Below are 20,905 nucleotides of genomic sequence, written 5' to 3'. Positions count from 1 at the left end.
ACAAAAATGCAAAATTTAATTTATTACTTATTGATATTTTCATAATTTGACTAAAAATCTACATTTGAACATACTTTTTCAGATCTATATTTATAAACAATGTTCTAAAACAATATTTATATTGAAAACATAAAATGAATATACATATATATATATATCTACATATACATTTTTGCAGCCATTTTGTGAAATAAATCTTGGAGTTAGAACTTATTTACAATGGCTGCCACTGGTTTATTCAATGCAAAAATTAACTACAAAATCAAAGCAAATCTTATTCAAAGGAATATGCTCTTATTCTATGTCCTAATTATTTTTGCCAAAATAGTTAAAAATATTTAAAAATTAAATAATCATTTTGAAAGAAAACTTTAAATTGATTTAAATTATAAATCTTTTAATAAAAATATTATTAAAAAAATAAAAAATTAATTTCATCGAACATGATTAGATAGTAGGACTAGATGGTAGGACGTGTTTATAATATTATAATATATAAACTTTACAACAATTAAATAACCATTTGAAAGAAAACTTTTAAATTGATTTGAATTAAATATTTTTTAAATTAAAGTATTATTAAAACAAAAATAACAAAATAATATCTAATTTTACTGAACGGAGTTAGTGGTAGGACGGGTTTGGTCGATAGTATTACGAGACGGTATACCACAAGTGAAATCCATTAGATATGTTTAATTTTACTGTGCAGGATTAGATAGTATGATGGATTTGGATCGATAGTAATACGAACCGATATAGTACGGATGAAATCATAGATATAACAATTAAAATCTATATATACATTATCCTAAACACTAAACAAAGCAAACAATATTAATAAAACAAATATCTATATATACATTTTATATAACTAATTTTATTAAAAACTAACCCCGCGGTATACCACGGGTCAAAATCTAGTATCACTTAAAAAAAGAAGACTATTAACGTCAGTTTATTTTTACCTTAACGTCACTTATTAACCGACATTAATTAACTTAAAGTCATTTACAAAATTGACATATTAGTGGCCGACGTTAACTTATTTTGCTTCACTTTAAATATACTAGCGTCACTTTTTATATATTTTAACGACGGTTTACAAAATGATTCAAAAGTATCACATTAATACTAATTTTGCATTAAATTAAATTATAATTAGGAAAAACGGTAAGAAAACAATAAATTTATTAAAAATTAATTTATTGAAATAAATAGCACACATAACAATTGTCAATTATCTGGATACCAACATAAAACATAAGATATAAGTTTTAAACATTACATAAAAATCCATTAAATCCACCACTCTGTCACGACATTCTTGCTAGCTTCTCCTTCCGCATCATTTTATCTTCTTCAAGTCCTCTACTCATTTTCTTTTAACTGAGCTACAGCTCGCTGGTTCAAAGGTTCAAAACTCTACAAAAGTACAAAGAAGTTTACAATGAACATACATTCATATAGTCCCATTCAAAGTTCCAAACTATCGATTACAACCTCTACAATGCAAAGTGAATCACAACAGGGTATAGAACACAATGACTAACATTTTATTTAGTGTTTTGAGCCATTACTACAGTATGTAAACTGAGGAAAGAAAAATCTACATGTTGAGTATTAATGTCAACCCCAGAGCGCCAAAAGCCAAAACCAGGATGTGAATGATACCAACCAACCACCATTTCAGGTTTGAAACAAGATACAAAAAGCATGAGATCCAAAACAGATTCTGTATAGAAAACTCACCAACGTGTAAATGATCTTACTTCTCTATGCTCCAACATCTACAAGTATGTGTTCATGATCTTCTTGTCTAAATTTCTAACTCATAACAGAATTCTATTAACATCATTTTTCTGAGTTCTGAAGCAAAAAAAAACATTAGATCATATCATATTGAAGACCAGAAAGGGAAGACAATGAACCACTCAATAGATCGAATAACCAATAAGTTCTTGCTTTCAATGAAAAAAGGTTTTAACCCTTTTCAAGAACAACTTGAAGGAAATCGATTCTTCTCCACATCATTTTCAAATAAGAATAAGTCATGAAATAAGCCTCTCCACCGAAAATCAACACCTTATGTTTCAAGTCTAAAACAATGCTTATGCATTTCTTTGCAACGTGAATTCGCTTTAGCATCCAAAGCAATAATCAGCATCTTTATTGCATCTCTATGCAGCTCATCACATCTTCTACCTCAGGTTCTCAACTAAACCAAGAATCAGAATGCAGAACACGGTAACGTCAAGAAGAATTTTTGAAATCCAGAAATTGAACTCAAATGCGACTACTAGCACCATTTCTATGCACGAAAACACAGTTCCAAAATCTTTCTACTGAATCATCGCCAAATTGATTCCAATTTCATTTAAGAACTAAATCAAATCCCTAAATCGAAGACCAAATAATAGAACACTCACCGGAGACGAAGAAGAATCATTGAAAAAGGGAAAAATGCGAGAGATCGAGGAAGAGCCATATACGATGTTGAGAGAACCAGCGATTCTTTAGAGGATGAAGCAGAAGAATATGACAAAAAGTTGCGATGGCTTTTCATCAGAAGAACAGCTCGGAATACACTGACGGAGTACGACGGACAATACAACGGAAGCTGCGGCGGCATTAGAAATTTAGAACGTACCTTAATTGACATTTGGTGATTAAAACAGGCTATAGTTACAAGGGTTATTAAGTGACGCCATTCTAATTAAAATTAAGTCGTTTTATTAAATGACGTGAAATCCCTTCCTATTAAAATTCTTAAAGTCGGTTTAACAAGTGACATTAATAAACCGACGTCTTCCATCTTATTTTTTGTGGTGTATATATATATATATATATACCTTAAACAAACTACAAAATATAAAGTCAACTTGTCATGAAGAAAACTTGATGTGCATACTTGTTTTGGTTTCACAAATCTTTTTTTTTCCTTCTATTGACTTTCATAATCGCATGGCTTACAAAAATATAGTAAAACCTCTATAAATCCTCTATAAATTAATAATGTCGGGACCAAGAAAATTTATTAATTTAAAGAGGTATTAATTTATCGATAAATTGATAATTATTAATTTATGGAGAGATTTTAAAAAATTTGTAATTTTTTACAAAACTTTGATCCAAAAGGTAGTTCCTCTCTACAATCAATAATTTTTCTAAAAATCAATTACAAGTAGAAAACCATTATTAGGTTTAAAAAAAATAAATCCTTTTTTATACGTAGTAAAATTATTAGAATTAAATTTTACAAAGAATTAATATAAATTGAAGAAAAACAATACTAAAATCACATTTACTAATTTTTACATAATATATATTCATAAATATAAATATATATATATTCATAAATTTATACAATTATTAATTTATAATATTGATGGGACCATATATTTACATAGAATTTTCAAAATAATTATTATCTTATTAATTTATCGATTTGTATCAATTTTTACACTGGCTAACTTATTTAGTCACGCGTTATTTTACGATTGGTTATTTACTATAAAACAAGATTTGTCTATAATATACATCTATTGTCTCTAATATATATCCATATATGCAAAAATCTATAATTAATTTATTGATGTTTGATATTTTCATAATGTAACTATGAAAAAAAATTACACTTGAATTTTTTCTAATCTTCAAAATATTAAATTTCTTTAATGGTACATAATCTTAGCTAATGCATGCTTTTTTAATGTGCTTTGAAAACGCCCATCATTGGTTGTCCAATTTTAATCTCCCCAACCCATTTAGCTCTAAATCCATTTTCAAAAGCGAGTACTTATTATCACTAGTTGTTCTACAATATCATCAAAATTCCTCTCTATCCTTTCTTCTTTTATAAAGAAATGAAGGTGACGACGAAAACAAATGAGGATTTGGAAGAGAGACAGTGATCAGAGATATTAACGCTCGAAAAATCACCGGAGATAGTGTCAAAAAGAAGCAATGGCTAGTTTACCACTATGTGAGGAAAATAAACCTAGAATATCACTTTTCTAATTCTTATTTCTGAAAAAATTAAAATTAAACGAATTTAAATCAAATTAATATGAAAAAACAAAAGACTCTTACCCTAATCTAATAATTACGTATCCTTGCAATTCTAATCTTCTTCTTCTTCATTAGTTGTAGCAATCGTCATTAATTTCATTAAGCTTAATTTGGAGATATCACATTTACAGTGGCTCTTAAATCATAAAAGAATATCCATTTAGAATATGAAAAAAAAATATTTACTGGCATTCTAGCCTCGAACTCTGTTAAAGAAGATCCACATAATATGAAAAAGGTGTATAGAAGAAAAGCGTAAAAATATCAAAACATCAATCTCTCTCTTTTCCACTTAATTAAAAAAAAAAGCATGGAAACATACTTAATTATTTGGTTATTTGAGCACAGATAGTCATAATACTCTAAAAGTAACCCATAAGAAACACTCTCACTCCTCTCTAATAATCAACAAAAAGGAATTTGGAGATTTTGGATCTCATTTCCTCTCTTCTTCTATAGTTTCGATTTTGAATCTCCATATCTTCTATTTTCTTCTCTTCCATCGCGTTTATTCACTATTAAATCTCACTTCATATATGTTCAGTTGTTCAATATGTGCAATATGTGCAAATCCTTTGTTTCACATTCTAAGACAAATGATAAATACAATACCCATGGTGAGACAACAGATAGACCATAACTATTGTTTTGATGAGATTTTGGTTTATATTAAAATAAAATACAATTTCAGGACAATCTAGCATAAGCAATTTGATTTTTTGTTTTTGTAAAACCAAGTTCAACTGACATCTTTCTTACCTTCAATTACGCCAAAAGCAATCAGATAATGGTGATGATCTCGATCCGGAGCTGTAGTAATAATTAGCACTCCATCATATATTGTCTTAAGGATGGGTTTCATCCAAAATTATTACTTTCCCCATGACTAGAAAGTCTTCAATAGAAACCCCTAATGTGAAGAAGTACCAAAACTTTCGTTTATCATCCACTTTCAACATAGAAAACCGTACAAGGATTCATCTTCTCTAACATGAATATATAAGAAAATAGAAATATAAGAAAATAGAACATATGCACCTTATTTTATTTGTCTCTCCATGCAGTCTAGTATGACACTTGCACACTAAGTTTCCTTTGAACAAATTAGTAAAATCTTTTGGAGATGGTGTGTCGAATTTACCCGGGTAATCTTCAGCCAAAAAAGAAACAAGTAAATTTCATGTGCATTTTCCTCTACTTCGGCATGTACTTATAGTTAGTGCCGCTCCAATGTTTGGGAAGGCCCTAATCAAGATAACTTTTAATTCCTCTTTTTAAAATACTATTTAAATTTATCCATAATACTATTTTTTCTTCGACTTTAAACGACTAAATATTTGAAAAACAAAAATGATAACTTTTATAGGAAAATTGTAAATAATAATTAAATTTCATATTTTCCAAATGATATTGTAAAATTCTTATAATTTTAATAATTAATCTATTTTATATGCTTTTTTAGTCAAACTTTTAAACAAAAAACATAAATTTAGACATACAAAAAACATAAAGCTTCAAAACTAATAACCAAAACTTAGAAATAATCATATTTAGAAACCTTAATGAATACATCTTTGAAAAAATCAAAATCACATACAGCTTTATTACTTTTTTTTTTTTAGCAACAAACCAAAAAAAAATAGAAAAGAAAAGTTGGGCGGTAAGCGACAGCTTACGTTGCTTACCCCATGCGCCGGCACAGCTTATAGTTTTCTGAGATCATGTATAAATTTTTTTATGAGTCGTATAGAGCAACATTGAGATGTATTACTCATCGTACCTCGTAAATACCAAGGAAAGAGGCAAATAGAGATGAAAGAGACTCCAAGAAGGGATATAAAATTATTCAAGTGTCTTTACTCTATAGCTTTTAGATATTATGATACTATTGCTTATAGAAAATGGATTTGATAGATTATAGAACCGGAATTTCAAAGAAAATTAGGAATTTGTTATAAAGCTCTCACAGATCTCTCACACATAATATATAGACAATAACTAAACCAAGAAAGCTAAACCTTCCCTCATAATAAAATTGGTTAAGCTAAACCAATTATTGATGTTATTAATTGCTTCTGTCACATCCCTCATAAAACTAAGTGTTGAATTGTTGTTTGTAAAACGATAATATGTATTAAATAAAAAAAATTTAAATTTGAGGGACTAAAGTATAAACAAAAAAGTTGAACTCTAAAATAGAGTAGAGAATATAGTTTCTCTATATATAGAGCAATTCTGCATAAATCTCTATTTCATATAAAGCAATTTTGTATAAATCTCTATTTTCATGAGTCAAATATAGAGTAGGGTTGGAGAATAATTTTGAATTTTTAATCGAAAATAGAGTAGGGTTGGAGATGCCCTAATTTAAGGTCTCTCTATCTTCATTGACGAAAACCTTTTGTTCTTCCCATAAACAGAAATTCTTCTCCAAGTCCCGATCTTTTGCTCTTTGAGCAGCTCTGCGCTCTGATCATCAATGACTCCTTTAATTCAATTTTTGCTTTACATTGTTTTAAAGTTCAAAGTTAATTCTTCGTCTTCTCTACTTTTCATCAGAAACACTCTGAAACGAAAAATTAGCGAGAGAAAAATGGGGAGAACACCAAAAGTTTTAAAACCTTTCTTGATGTTGTTCATGAAGTGATAGGGATCCCACCAAAAGGCAGTTTTTCTTGAGAGAAAATTGGGGATTCTTTAGTTACAAAGGTGTGGAAAGGGTGCATAATCTTTTGAAAGAAGAAGCTTCATCTTCATCTCCTCATGCTCCTCTTCATGCCATTGAAGTTGGTCATGATGATGAAGTCAAAGTTGGAAAATTCTCCTTTAAACTCCGGTTTGGCAAAATCATATTCGAAGAGAACTCCAAGAAATCAGATGCCTTAGGCAAGCTTCCAAACTGTCTTCAAAAAAGAAAAAAGAGAGAGATGATGCCATGATTAAGATGGTTTCAAAGTGGATTGTTTTGGGTTTGAAGAAGCAAAGTGAGGATGTTTCCACTACAATAAATTACCCCAAGAAAATGTTGGAAGCTTTGGATGAGATACAAAAAGCAGAAAATGATTTGTTGATTGTAGAATATTTAGCAAGGGAAGAGGCAAATAGAGCTGAAAGGGGTTCCAAGAAGGGAGGTAAAATTATTCAAGTGTCTTTAGTCTATAGCTTTTAGATATTATGATACTCTTGCTTTTAGAAAATGGATTTGATAGATTATAGAACCGGAATTTCAAAAAAAAAAAAGGAATTTGTTATAAAGCTCTTACAGATCTCTCACACATAATATATAGACAATAACGAAACCAAGAAAGCTAAACCTTCCCTCATAATAAACTTGGTTAAGCTAAACCAATTATTGGTGTTATTAACTTTGATATTACTCATTTTTGGATTACTCACTTTGATGCTTACAATCACCCAACAATTTGTACATATTTTAATAACAAAATCCAAACGAAAAAGAGTTGATCGTAATGGATATATCATGCTCCATATTTTTTAGTCAAAAAAAAATTTCTTATATTTTTCAGTAAACAAATTGACTATGGGCATTGGAAAGTATAAATAGGGCATGATTGGTGAACATTTTATGTATTGAGGCTTCGAATGGTGACATCGGTTTGGACGGTGCGGGACAAGTAGTTATGGAAGTGCGGTGCGGTTTAACAGTGGTGTAGTTCAAAAAAACGCATTATGCGGAACAAGTGCGGTTACTACATAACAAGCGGTATTGATCAATACATGAATGATAAACAAATACAACATGCGGTGCGGTTCAAATTGTTTGAATGGTAAAAAGTAGTATAAGTGGTTTGAAATATATATTTTTAAAAGGTATATTAATAAGAAAAATACATAATAATAATAGAAATATTAATTTGTTGTTTAATTAATGAGATTAAACTTTATACATATGATAAAGTTATTTCACTATCAGATGTAATAAATTTTACATAATATATTTGATTATTAGAGACTAATTATTTGTAATTATATTAATAGTAGATAAGGCCCGCCTATTTAGACGGGTGTAAGATATAAAAATAAATTTTTATCGATAGTATTTGAATTTTGTATAGTAATTAATATACTTTTCTTGATATTTATTTTAATAATTATTGTTTTAAACAAAATTTCAGTCTTGTGCATTTTATTGTAATTATAAACACTCAATCTTGTCAATGATATTTGAATTCTAAATAGTAACCGACCTTTATTCTATATTTAATTTAGTATCTAGAAAAGAAAAGAAAAAACAAATTTCTATCTTACACATTCAATTTTGTTATGGAATTTAATTATCTATGTCATCATAATAAACTCGATTTAAATTTTACATACTTCATTTTAAGTGATAACATTTTCATATCAAAATAATATTTATGACATATCAAATTTATATCCTAGTTAGTTAGTATAAAAATAATTAACAACAAACAAAATATAATTAATAGAAAAAACAGAAATCCACAAATATATATTTTTTATATATGCTGTAATCTCGTAAGATAATTTTACATCATGCAAATTAATATAAAATGAGTTAAAATTAATAAATGAAAATATTCTCATTAAAAGGAATTGAGAACTTAAATCCTATAAGCTATTTTCTCAAAATATTCCATTTTCACTTATGATTACATGAGTTAAAATTCTTAGAATAAAACATAGGTATAGTAACACATCAAAGGATGCAAGACGCTCCATCATACGATGCGTTAAAATTCTTAGAATCAAACATAAGTATTCAAAAAATTATTCTTTTAAATTCATTACTATTTTGTGCTTTCATTTAACGAATGAAAATATTATATTACATTGGCAAATATAATTTTATCTAACTAAACTAATTTTAAATAAATTATATTATTTTAAACTTCAATAGTCTTTTTAATTAGTATTATTATCCATATTAAATTATCTTTAAAAAAAATATGTGCTACAATGACCAATAACACATGTAAAACAAATTTATTAATTTTCCTTTTGTTGAATAAAAGTAAATTGTTTATATATATAAGTATTTAAAAAAACTTTCTTATAGATTCATTAGGTATAGTAACACATCAAATGATGCAAGACGCTCCATATGATGCACTAAAATTCTTAGAATAAAACATAAGTATTCAAAAAATTATTCTCTTAAATTCATTAATATTTTGTGTTTTCATTTAACGAATGAAAATATTATATTGCATTGGCAAATATAATTTTATCCAACTAAACTAATTTTAAATAAATTATATTATTATTTTAAACTTCAATGGTCTTTTTAATTAGTATTATTATCCATATTAAATTATCTTTTAAAAAAATATGTGCTACATTTAAATGACCAATAACACATGTAAAACAACTTTATTAATTTTCCTTTTGTTGAATAAAAGTAAATTGTTTATATATATATATATACATATAAATTGGTATATGTAAATTTGTTTAATTTTTTAGATTTTCTATTTTTTCTAAAGAATAAAAACGTTAAATCTTTAATGACACATGTAAACATCTGATCATTTGATTTGACATGTGGCACAATCATGTGAGTTAGTAACTTTGAAAACCATATTTTATATAATAAAATAAGGGTTTCTATACTCGATGACCAAAGAAGACTCGTTATTTAACTAACTGAAATCTACACTATTTGGATCGTCTATGTAGCAAAATAATGACCTATTAACCCCTATCCGCCTATCAAAATTAAAGTGCGATATATGCTAAACAGTAAGCGTGTCAGAACCGAGAGACATCATATCTCTCCCAAAGATTTAATTTTCGAGAATTCTTTGGGAATAGGTGTCTTAAAACTGGTAGAAGGGGAACTCGGTGTTCCAAACGAAGAGTCTAATGACGACAACATTAAGATTTTGGTTTGTGGTGTTGCCATGGATGCGCCAGCAAGTGTCAGCTAGGTTTTCGTCTTCAACGGGAGTTTGTTGTGACATAGTTACCCCACAATTCAATGTTCTAGCTGTCTTTGTTCCCTCGTTTGCCACAACTGTCTCCATTTGCTGTCCTTCTAGAGTCCTCTCTGTAGTACATACATCTCGCCACATTTCCGCGACGTAGGTTCTTTTAAAAGCGTCAAATTCCGCTTCTGTAGAAGCTTGTTCCACCTCAAACATGTTGTTACATGGTAAAACATTCTTGAATGCAGGTTGAGACAATATTGACTCGGTAACTTGGCATTTGCCTTTCTCGCTGGTTGTTGCCTTTTATTTCTCTGTGTAAAGGACTGCTTGGGTACCGATGCTCTAAGAGGTGTTGCGTTTAACGGTTCCTCTATCCTTATCCCTTCATTTAGGTTCACTCTTCTCGGTCATTCAACAGTTTCGTTCCCTCTTGGTTGGAGATCGCTGGAGCTAACATTCCGCGTTAACAACCTGGTTATCTATCCCAAACTAACCTAGTTTCCGTAGAATTTCAGTAATTATCAGATATCTCATCTGCTGTCATTCCTCCCAAATGTAAATGGCTCTTGTAAAAATTTACATTCTTACCCAGGCCTCCCCTTATCATTTTTACTCGCAGATGTACATCTTCAAGATCAGCTCTTATCGCCATGAATAGGGTCATATCTTCATCATCAAGGATGTATATCGGTTTGCTCGTTTCCAGTCGAGTCCCATCATCCATTGAGGCCACTGATAACTTAGCTCGACATCGTCTTTCTCTGGTAACGACAATCTTTCCTTTACCGCAGTAACAACCTTATTAAATCCATCTATCTCCCTCACCCGAACTGCCATCGTAAAACTTTCTAAGGCGGAGACATGTTCATAACAACCTTCATCGTCTTTTCTCAATTCTCCTCTAACTAACACACTATCATAACCATAATCTACCTGCAGAAAATCCAGTTATAACTTCGTCATTACCGATTAAAGGGTTATCAAACTAACAATAGTTAAGATTAAGAAGATTTGGGGGAGACTATATATATATATATATATATATATATATATATATATATACCTTCTCGTATTTATTGATGCTCTTTAATGATCTCCAGATTCTTCCTATCTCTACTTTGTTCTTCGTCTCATTAACTTGGTCTCAGAACCTTTATGGTGTGTTTGTTTTGTTGTTTGGGCAACGCCTCTACGGCGATAATAAATATATGAACTCTGTATACAGCTCCTCCCACAAATCGAGAAATATCTCCGTAATCATTTTCTTTTCCTAAATTCTTTCGCTTCCCCATAACGCCAGTGCAATCTTTCCACAGAGATTTTACGAGCATTTAATGCGCAGTCTTCCCACCGGCGCAATCTTCCCATGTTTATGAACGGCAGAAGAGAGAAATAATTTCCTTAATTCGCTTCCCAAATTCTACAATATCTCGACTTCTATGCCTTATTATCTTTTTAACCCCTAATATAAATCAAACAATACAGTATGATGTTAAATTATATTTTTTTCTAAGTTAACAAAATAAAAAAATATATGCAAAGACACCACAGCTAAAAACGCTTGAACAATTCTCTAAACACATATATTATAGTGTGCATTTCCATTTTTATGGATTTTTATTTTTTTCTAAATAAAAATGAAATACAAAAAGTAGTGTTAAATGGTGACACATATAATGATCCGCACCTAAACGCCGTAAACATTCACATCCTGAGGCTTCGAATGGAAACAGCAGATTGAGTAGTGCGGATTAAGCAGATTTACTAGTGCGGTGCGGTTTAACTGCGGTTTATTAAGGAAAAACGCAATATGTGGAATATGTGCGGATCAAGCGGATCTACTAATGCAGATAATTTAGAATAGTGAAAAACAACATGCGGTTCAATACAAATGTTTGAATGGTGAAAATATTGTAAGCAGTTCTGTATAAATATTTTATAAATAAAACTAATATAATGTAACTAAAAATTAAAATTGTTATATTTTATTTTATATTGATTAAAAAGCCTTTCGTATATTATTTTAGATTTAAAATATTATTAAAATCTGGTTAAATAATACATATAACAACATCAAAATAATACAATGCAAAATAGTACTATCGTAAATATTGATTTTCCCACAAGATATCTGCAGTATTATCTGTTATTTATGTCATATGTTCTCTGTCTGCTTCTTCAGCTACTTCCATGTCATCTAAATCATGCTCCCAATCAGTGTTGTTTATTTCAGGCTCTATTATTACTTCTGCAAAATCTGCATCAGAAAAATTTGAAATCTTGATGAAATTGTGTAATCTCATTGTCGCCATTACCATTCTCTTTTGAACATGAATACTATATTTTGGAAAATCACAAAGAGTCCTCCATAATTTTTCCAAACTCCAAATGTCCTCTCGATAATAGAACGTAGTGAAGCATGACATCGATTAAACAATTCTTGTAAATTATAATTACATAAATTTAAATTATTTAACTATACATAATTAAGAAATTACTATAAATTTACATGATAATATCTCTTAAAAAGACTAGTGTCATTGCTTTTAATATATATAAATATAATAATTTGATAGTTATAGTTTAGAATTTAAATTTAGTATAGAATAAAAAATAATTAAACATTGTTTACCTTTAAAAGTGAAAGCTTTGTATAACTTTGATGTTATCTTTATAAGTGAATAAATCAGACAAGGAATTTTGTTTTGCTGTTTTTATATGTTTTGTGTTTGTCAATGTTTTTTTGTGATGAACTAATAGAACGCATGCAATCTTTATATAGACAAAAACCTTTTTTTTCCCTTTTATGATTAATAAAATAATAAAATAATGTATAAACATAACTATCTTCTGCGTTTTCAGAGCGTTTTGAAATATGCACCTTATCTTTTAGCTATTATTAAGCTACCATATTATAAATCTGTTAAAAATAAAATAACTAATTAATAAAAAAATGTAACCGCACGTAAAAGTTTTGAAACCACATATGCCGTATAATTTGATAACTACAGTTTTGTTTTTTCGATTACACTTTTGAACCGCATCAGTGTTATTTTATTTTTTACTTTTTAATTATCAAACCACAGATAACATAATAAAGTGATGTTGAATGGTAACATAATAATTGAACCGTCCCTAAACCACTCGATACGCGCCCTACATTCAAACCCTGTTCAAACGCTTTATATGTGTTGAATGGTGAAAGTGGATCAAGCGGTGCAGATTAAATTTTTATAATTATAAGAAATATCAATTTTCTATAAACTATACATAATAATAAAAAAATAATTTTTTTGCAACATTGATTTAACATATTTTGAACATGTATTTAAAAAATATTATAAATACAGTAAAATATCTATAAATTAATTTTAATTCTAGATAAAATATTTACAAAATACTATAAAGTTAGATATGTAATTATTATTACTAAGAGTTAGATATAGAATTATTATTACTAAAATATTTATAAAATACTATAAAGTCATATTATTATTAATAAGATAAAAAGTTAGATATTGAAAGTGAAAAATATAATACATGTAATTCAAATATTTTAAATCACTATCTTAGAACTTTTAGCTTAATATATATAGTCTTAATATTTCAAGATATAGGTCATAGTTGTTTGTGTAACTTATACAAATGATTTTTATATTTTATATTTATTAAAAAATGAAAAGAGAGAGAACCGTCAAATGTTTAGAAAGTTTAAGAATTAGTTGATAAATTTGATTTGCAAAAACGTAAAATCAAATAAAACAAATAATATATATGAACCGCACATAAAACACCTCCATTATCCAGTGTTTATATTGTTCAAGGTGGAACATATACATATTTTGCTCTTGGTTTTGTACAGTAGATGGTACACAAGTTGCTTTTTAATTTTTTAAATATTTTTTCTAACTAAAAATTATTTTTATACTCTAATGTGTTAAATAGAGACATGTATATATATTGGACCGTGTCAGTACAAAATTGTTTTACGTAAAAATAAAAATCTAATTAGTAGCTGAAAAGTAAGAATAAAAACCAAAAGTAACTATAATTATTTTTCAGTTCTTAATAGTAAGAGAAGAAAATAGAAACATTATACCTTTGTATACACAATGTTTAGTGTAAAAGAATAAAATATGATCTACTAAACCTTCAACTTAATTGGTAAAAATTAGGCAGAAGTTAGAGTAAAATGTATTTTAGCTAAATTTATCAGGAGAAATTGTCTTCAAATAAACTTTCAGTTTATACGAGAAGTTTCTAAAACTTCCAACCAACTTGTGATAGAATATCACGAGAAATTTACCAAAAATTTTCCTATCACGAGAATTTTTGGTCGATTCTAGTTTGTTTGTTTTTAGCGATCTTTAATCTGTTTTATTTCGTTTAATGCTTATTTATATAATTATAAAGAAGGAAAATAAATCGTTGTGTAAAGACCTTTCAAATTAATATAAGTTATGTTTGATGGAAAAAAGGCGGCAAAAAATCTATTACTGGTTAGAAATTACTTAACCAATAACTAATTTTTGAAACATACTCAGTCTATACTTCGAAATATTTGCAATGAAGCTAAATACAAAATATAAGATTTGGAGATGAATAATTTGAAGTAATTGGATTAAACTTGAAAGAAAAATTGTAACGAAATAAACCAGTCTAATTTTTTAATTTTCTTTTTCACGGTTTACTTCAGGTGTTGGTGCCGGCGATTTTTTTAGCTTATTCTAATAGGGAGAACGGCATATTCCCCCATGAACTAATTTGCTTTATCGCTTTCATACACCAAACTTTCTTATGTGCTTGTAACTACATGAACTTTGATTTAATTTGAATTTTCAACACAAACTATGTAAATCCGGTGAAAAGTCTCAAATCGTTAGACGCTATCACTGTTCCGTTAACAAATGCCGACTAAGATGCCACGTAATATCACGAAACGACGTTGTTTCATTTAAGTAAATGAAATAAAAATGATACAAAATATTACAATTACTGGGAGAACCCAAGACCTTTGAGAACATTAATCGAACTTAAAACCAACTGAACCAAGTAGATTTTATTAATGAAAAGATGTATATATATTAAAAATAACAAAACGAAAAGCCTTTTCCTTTTCCTACTTTATATTCATGAATACTTTACGACCATTCAAGTTCTCACTATACGTTCAATTTCTTGCTTCAGGAACCTTCCTTGTTCTAGATTCAAACTCTCGCCTTTTCACTTTTCCCCTTTTTCAATTTGATTCCATTTAGCAGCTTCTCTTTTGGATCGAAATCTTAGGTTTTACAAGCAGATTCGACATATTGTAGAGGTTGGGTTGCAGAGGAAACAAGACGATTTCTCAATTGACGGATTAATCTGACTTCATTTGATGGATTTGTCTATTTTCTATTTGATTTTTCGTTAAGTCTGTTATTTTTAATTTTGAGTTTGTATATATATATATATATAACCTCTGTATGTGTTAGTCAAAAACTTACCTTGGCTTAGATGAACGGGGTGTTTTATTGAACGTAAGAGCATGTTCATAGGTGATACTCATAAACTATCATTAAGAAATCAATTAAGAGTAGTATTGATGACACATTTAATTTTTTTATTTAATTTTATTAATTTTTACTTTAAAAAATATCGAATGACACATGTCATTTTCTTGTTTGGTGATGTGTCATTCATTTGAAGAGAGTTGACCAACTTTCATATATATGATTTATAATGTTTGTTTAATAAATATATATTTTTTTTTTTGCTTTTGACAAATGTAACCAATCAGGAGAAGCCGCGTCAGATGATATTGGTATCATAAATATCACTGGGCTGATACTGATCAAGCTCATTCTAATTGTTTTGTCAATATAAAAATAATTTTTGGACTTGTGATTTTCTAGAAATACCACCCATGTACATGGTCTAATGGTCATGAGTTCGATCCGGACTTGGCATTATTTTGTGTCAAATGTTTTTAGTTTAAATGAAACTACATAATTACGTGGTATTTTAAATTATAAATATATCATCCTAGTCAGCTGTTAACGGAACAGTAACACCGTCTAGCAATTTGAGGTTTTCTACCGAATTTTCATAGTTTGTGTTGTAAATTCAAATTAAATCCAAGTTCATGTAGTTATAAGCACATAAAAAGTTCGGTATATGAAAACGATAAAGCAACATGGTTCAGGGTGGAATAGGCTGTTCTCCCTATTCTAATAAGGCTTACTATTTCAACACTAGCGTTAGCCAAAGCAAAACTAAACCAAACTGTACGGACATGCACTGGTTTCTCAAACTTATGACCACACTCATCATCCATTTCAGGATTAGGACATAGTCTGCTTCCTTTATTCTGGAAAACAGTATCAAAGAAAATTACACCATGAATCTGTTTTATTTCAAATGATCGATCTACCTCATCCTAATCCGATCTTTTAACAGTTCTACAATTACCTTTGTAATACAAAAAAAAAGAAACACTTTTAAGCAAAGCAAAAAGCATCACAGTTTAGAAGGAATGGGGTTCGAGGCTGCGATTTCCGCATACATTTTGCTAATTGCTTCTGCAAAGTAGGCTTTTGCTTGAGGTCTCTTTATCTGTTAGAAAAGTTTTACCACACATGAATTAGAGATTCCGAGGTAAGTAACAAAAATTTCATTGCGGTTTCAACTTCACATTGTTGTTTAGTTACCTTGAATGTTGGTGTGAGAAGTCCATTCTCCAAGGTGAATGGTTCTGGCACCAAAGTCACAGCCTTTGCAAACTCAAACCCTCTCAACTGTATTAAGCACAAATTGTAAATTTGTTGAGTTGCTTGGTTTTCTAATCCCATTTTAGATTATTAAGGCAGGTTTTTTTTTTTTTACCTGAGCTTCTCTTCCAAGGTCATCCATCTCAGCAAGAACAGTCTTTCGCACTCTTGGATCGTTACAGAGCTGTCCTAGATGCTCATACTACAATCATCAAGAAAAGTTTGCAACACATTGATAAATTGCTTTTAAAGTCTCTAATAAGTGATGATATCATTGAGTTAGAAGATAATACCTTGATGCCTTCTGATGCAGCCCAATCTTTCATAACTTCGGGGTCGACTGAAACTATAGCTACTAGAGAGGAATTGAAGCTATCACCTATAATAGAGACATTCTGGCTCGGTTGAGAAATAGCACAAGTGAAGAAGAAGCCATGTATAGTGTGAGTAGAGTCTTTGCTTACCGTGAATGAAACACTGCGAAACGAATCTACATTTGGTATAAACATTTTCGATCTTCTCTGGTGCTATATATTCTCCTTGCGCCAACTTAAATATGTTCTTCTTCCTGTCATGCACATTGAAGTTTTAACAAACATTTCAACTTTTTCTTCCGCAAAGAAAGAAATAACAAGAATGTTTTGATTTATAAAACCTGTCTATGATCTTGAGCCGACCACCAGGTAACCACAACCCGATATCTCCTGTGTGTAGCCAGCCATCTCCATCAAGAATTTCTCTCCTGCTCAAGTAAATGTGTCAAGACTCATGTCCACTTATCTATACATATAACTAGAGCCACTAATGATACTGGAAAATGTGTTACGTTTGTTCTTCATCTTTGTAGTAGCCTTTGAAGATGATTGGTCCTCTTACACAGATTTCACCACGTGGGTATGGTTGATCGTCTGATGTGTAATTCATTTCGGGAACATCCACAAGTTTTACCTCTAAGAAAGAAAAAACATTTTCAAAACACAAAAACCAGTCATACAATTTGGATACAAAAGTTTGGATTCTGATATATACACTGTCTTTAAAATAACACATTGCTTACCGCAAGCTGGATTAGGGGAACCGACATGGCCAGATAAATTGTCACCATCATCCATAGCACTTATGACACAAGAAGTCTCGGTCATACCATACCCTTCACGCACCGAACATCCAAAGCATCTGTTCATCACGATGATCAAAGACCATATATTCTTTGTTAGTTTAGTTTCAGATTCTTAGAAATCAGTGAGAGTGGAATCACAGAAGAAAAGTTCAAACATAGCAAACCGAAAAGAAAACTTACATTCTCAAGAAATCCATGACATCAGGTGACAAAGGAGAAGCACCAGACCCCATAAACCGAACCCGTCCACCAAGCTTTTCTTTTATTTTGTTGAACACCAGCTTGTCCCAAAATGCAGAAGGAGTCCGCCCTGAAGAAACCAAAATGAGAAAGACAGATATAATGCAGAAAGCTTGAAACACGTATACTACTTAGTTCACTTTTCTAACTGTTTCTATTAGTACCATTAATGATCGCTTGCTTCTTTGAGTTATAGGCAATTTCGAAAAGCCTTTTTTTCACAACCCCAGATGATTTTACGGCACTTGTAATGCTGTGGAGATTAAAGTCAGCACATAGAAACCACATAGTTCCACAATACGTACTTGACATGGGAAGTATAAAGTGATTTTACCCATCATATATTCGATTATATAAGCGAGGGACACTACAGAATATTGTTGGTCTTAACACAGCAAAATCATCCATCAGCTTGAAGACATCCTGTCAAAGAAGTATATATATATATACATTAGTCTGATTTCGTAAAACAAGTTAATCTCATATGTCACAAGACATGAGCTTACATACCCCCTGATAGAAACCGACAGCAACACCACCATACACCCCCATAATCTGATTTGCACGTTCATATATGTGCGCCAAAGGAAGATATGATATGTAACTATAAATAGAAGACATCTGAGTCAAAGACTCTTCCATTAAAACTATGTGTGCCACTTCTGAAGGGAAATGTTCAACTCACACATCTGAAGGAAAGAATTCTGCTTCCACACTGGAACCAGCGACATTCGCGATCAAGTTTCCATGAGTCAACACAACACCCTTGGAAACAAAGAACATATGAAATCAACTATATAGTTGAGTATTTAGCTTTAAAGTGATTTATGCACCATTTCAACCAGAAGAAACTCACCTTTGGTGTTCCTGTGGTTCCACTTGTGTAGCATATGGTTGCAATGTCTTCTGGCTTTGGAGGCGAAAATGGATGTAAGCTACTTCGACCCTACAAGATAACCGGTGGCAACATGAAGTCTCTTTCACTACCAAGCAAAACTCATTACAGGAACAGAGACATCATTCACCAAGATAACAACACATGTTTAGTACTTTAGTTAAAACCCATTGTAAAAGGCTACCTGACTCAATAGCTTTTGGTATGATACAATTGTGACTCCAGTTCCTCGAGGAAGTGATGGCAAATGCTCATCAGCCCCTCCCACCACCTAATCACAGTGCAAAACATATTTATAAGTGGGAGTATATATTTTAGCTTACAGTGAAATTACATATTGGAGAAGTACATACCACAATGAGACGAATGGATGGGATTTCCGCTAGGAAGCTTAGCAACTGCAAAGTTCCCAACAAAAAAAGACAAACACAATTCATGATCGAAAGTGTTGCAATTTAGACTATACTTGAACTGATTCTCAGAAGATAATAGCTAGCACTTTAACAAACCAAAACACACTTACAATATTCAAGGTTTGTGGTACACAAAATATAGCTTGCAGATTAGCATGATTCACCACAAACTTAACAGCGTCTGGACCTGCGTAACCAGAAGAATCATATTAAGAAGAGACAAGGCTTGCAAAACTCGAAAACTAAAGAGAAAAAATCAAATTTAGATTGGTTACCAAGTGTATCATATAAAGGAACAGAGACAAATGAATATGCTGCACAAGCATGATCCACAACCAACCACTCTGGTCTGTTAATAAAATAGAGTCCAACGCAATCTCCCTGTTCCATTAAATGAAGAAACTTTTTCTTTACAAGAACCATAGCTGCATAAGTTTTACATTCAAAGTAGAGTGAAACATACTTGGTTAACTCCATGAAACAAGAGTCCTGAACCAATGGCTTGTCGCTCAGACGCTGCTTCTCCATATGTCATCCATGAATACCTTCATAAAAACATATCACAGAAACATAAAAACCTACCTCAGCTCAAAACTCCATAGCGAAAATCTCAAAGCAAAAGAACAGCTTTAAAACTCACTCTCCAATGGTTCCATCGGACCGAACTCGTGTACCAAGATACTTGTTTTCAGCATATGTTTCAACAGCATGTCTGATTCCACAAAAACGTAATGCCAGTCACAAACTAAAGCCAATCAATTTAAAACAACCTCAAAAGAAGTAATCATCAAAACATACACAAAATTGTCATGTAAAGTCCCGATTTCAGGATGATCCGGGAACCTACTAACGAGTTTCGTAGGCGATCTTTTAGATCTGTCACAGCCAAAAAAAAACAGAGATTCATAATCACACACACTTATCAAAAAACCAAACGTAACAACAAAGAAAGGACTGGTTTTTTAAAAACCTGTAGACATTCCATTTTCCAGTATCAAGCTTTTCTGGAAGCACAACACTGTAGCTATCCTCTAGAGAAAACAATCCAAAGCTCTTAAAAACTCAAGAAACAGAGAAAATTTCAAATTATGGAGAGACTAACTTTCAGGTAATTTTCAGGTGCTTTACCTTTAAAGAAAGGTGAAGCAGAAGAAGCGGTGGCGTTGAGGAATAGAGATGATGATTGATCGTTGGTCGGAGAAGTATCGATGTGAGATCGAATGGTTTCGAGACGACGTTGTTCCGGCGAAGCAAATTCCATCTTTTCTTCTTTCTTCAGAAAAAATGTCTTCAGGAATATACGAAATAAACCGATTAATTACCATTTTATAAAAATTCAACTTTAAAACAATGACGTCACAAATCTACTAGTATAGTAATAAAATTATGAAAAGTCAATTGAAAACAATTTTTTAGCTCACAAATCTACTATAGAAGAAAAGGAATAAAATCTTTGAATTATGAAAATGAGCATAAATATGTAAAACTATTGTGTGATGCTACGG

General features: G+C 30.5%; 3 protein-coding genes and 1 pseudogene across 4 annotated transcripts; all 4 read right to left on the bottom strand.

The window, feature by feature from the left end:
* Positions 1–1,189: 1,189 nt before the first annotated feature.
* On the bottom strand, positions 1,190–2,684 carry AT5G27607 (JAB1/Mov34/MPN/PAD-1 ubiquitin protease). Its single transcript, NM_001344018.1, has 3 exons — positions 2,430–2,684; positions 1,614–1,695; positions 1,190–1,425 (listed from the first exon to the last, which is right to left on the bottom strand). The coding sequence occupies exons 1-3, from the start codon at positions 2,660–2,662 to the stop codon at positions 1,372–1,374; spliced, it is 369 nt and encodes a 122-aa protein (NP_001332378.1). The 5' UTR covers positions 2,663–2,684; the 3' UTR covers positions 1,190–1,371.
* A 7,188-nt stretch (positions 2,685–9,872) lies between these two features.
* Positions 9,873–11,275, bottom strand: AT5G27606 (uncharacterized protein; the record flags this gene model as incomplete). Its single annotated transcript, NM_147921.1, has 4 exons — positions 9,873–10,283; positions 10,609–10,722; positions 10,770–10,916; positions 11,135–11,275. 4 exons carry the CDS (start codon positions 11,273–11,275, stop codon positions 9,873–9,875), a joined length of 813 nt encoding a protein of 270 aa, NP_680226.1.
* Positions 11,276–12,133: 858 nt separating this feature from the next.
* Positions 12,134–12,409, bottom strand: AT5G27603 (annotated as a pseudogene; the record flags this gene model as incomplete). Its single annotated transcript has 1 exon — positions 12,134–12,409.
* Positions 12,410–16,252: 3,843 nt separating this feature from the next.
* Positions 16,253–20,785, bottom strand: LACS7 (long-chain acyl-CoA synthetase 7). Its single transcript, NM_122642.5, has 23 exons — positions 20,529–20,785; positions 20,371–20,431; positions 20,199–20,276; positions 20,041–20,112; positions 19,864–19,945; positions 19,676–19,781; positions 19,511–19,587; positions 19,341–19,385; positions 19,172–19,258; positions 18,949–19,038; positions 18,778–18,857; positions 18,603–18,696; positions 18,427–18,515; positions 18,257–18,345; positions 18,033–18,162; positions 17,790–17,908; positions 17,559–17,682; positions 17,388–17,474; positions 17,197–17,300; positions 17,026–17,111; positions 16,848–16,934; positions 16,673–16,759; positions 16,253–16,577 (listed from the first exon to the last, which is right to left on the bottom strand). Exons 1-23 carry the CDS (start codon positions 20,659–20,661, stop codon positions 16,482–16,484), a joined length of 2,103 nt encoding a protein of 700 aa, NP_198112.2. The 5' UTR covers positions 20,662–20,785; the 3' UTR covers positions 16,253–16,481.
* Positions 20,786–20,905: the final 120 nt, after the last annotated feature.

The sequence above is a fragment of the Arabidopsis thaliana genome, chromosome 5 (assembly GCF_000001735.4).
Source record: "Arabidopsis thaliana chromosome 5, partial sequence".
Lineage (NCBI taxonomy): Eukaryota > Viridiplantae > Streptophyta > Magnoliopsida > Brassicales > Brassicaceae > Arabidopsis > Arabidopsis thaliana.
Note: the sequence above shows the minus strand (reverse complement) of the source record. Positions and strands in the feature narration are given on the sequence as shown.

What these genes read in the sequence shown, in the direction of transcription:
- AT5G27607 (NM_001344018.1), bottom strand. Translation starts at nt 2,662, where the DNA reads ATGTCAATTAAGGTACGTTCTAAATTTCTAATGCCGCCGCAGCTTCCG. An exon ending in ATGATTCTTCTTCGTCTCCG is followed by an intron (nt 1,696 to 2,429) that starts GTGAGTGTTCTA and finishes ATCTTGTTTCAA; the next exon opens with ACCTGAAATGGTGGTTGGTT. An exon ending in TTGACATTAATACTCAACAT is followed by an intron (nt 1,426 to 1,613) that starts GTAGATTTTTCT and finishes GTACTTTTGTAG; the next exon opens with AGTTTTGAACCTTTGAACCA.
- LACS7 (NM_122642.5), bottom strand. Translation starts at nt 20,661, where the DNA reads ATGGAATTTGCTTCGCCGGAACAACGTCGTCTCGAAACCATTCGATCT. An exon ending in ACCAAAAGCTATTGAGTCAG is followed by an intron (nt 19,039 to 19,171) that starts GTAGCCTTTTAC and finishes GTTATCTTGTAG; the next exon opens with GGTCGAAGTAGCTTACATCC. An exon ending in TTCCCCTAATCCAGCTTGCG is followed by an intron (nt 17,683 to 17,789) that starts GTAAGCAATGTG and finishes TTTCTTTCTTAG; the next exon opens with AGGTAAAACTTGTGGATGTT.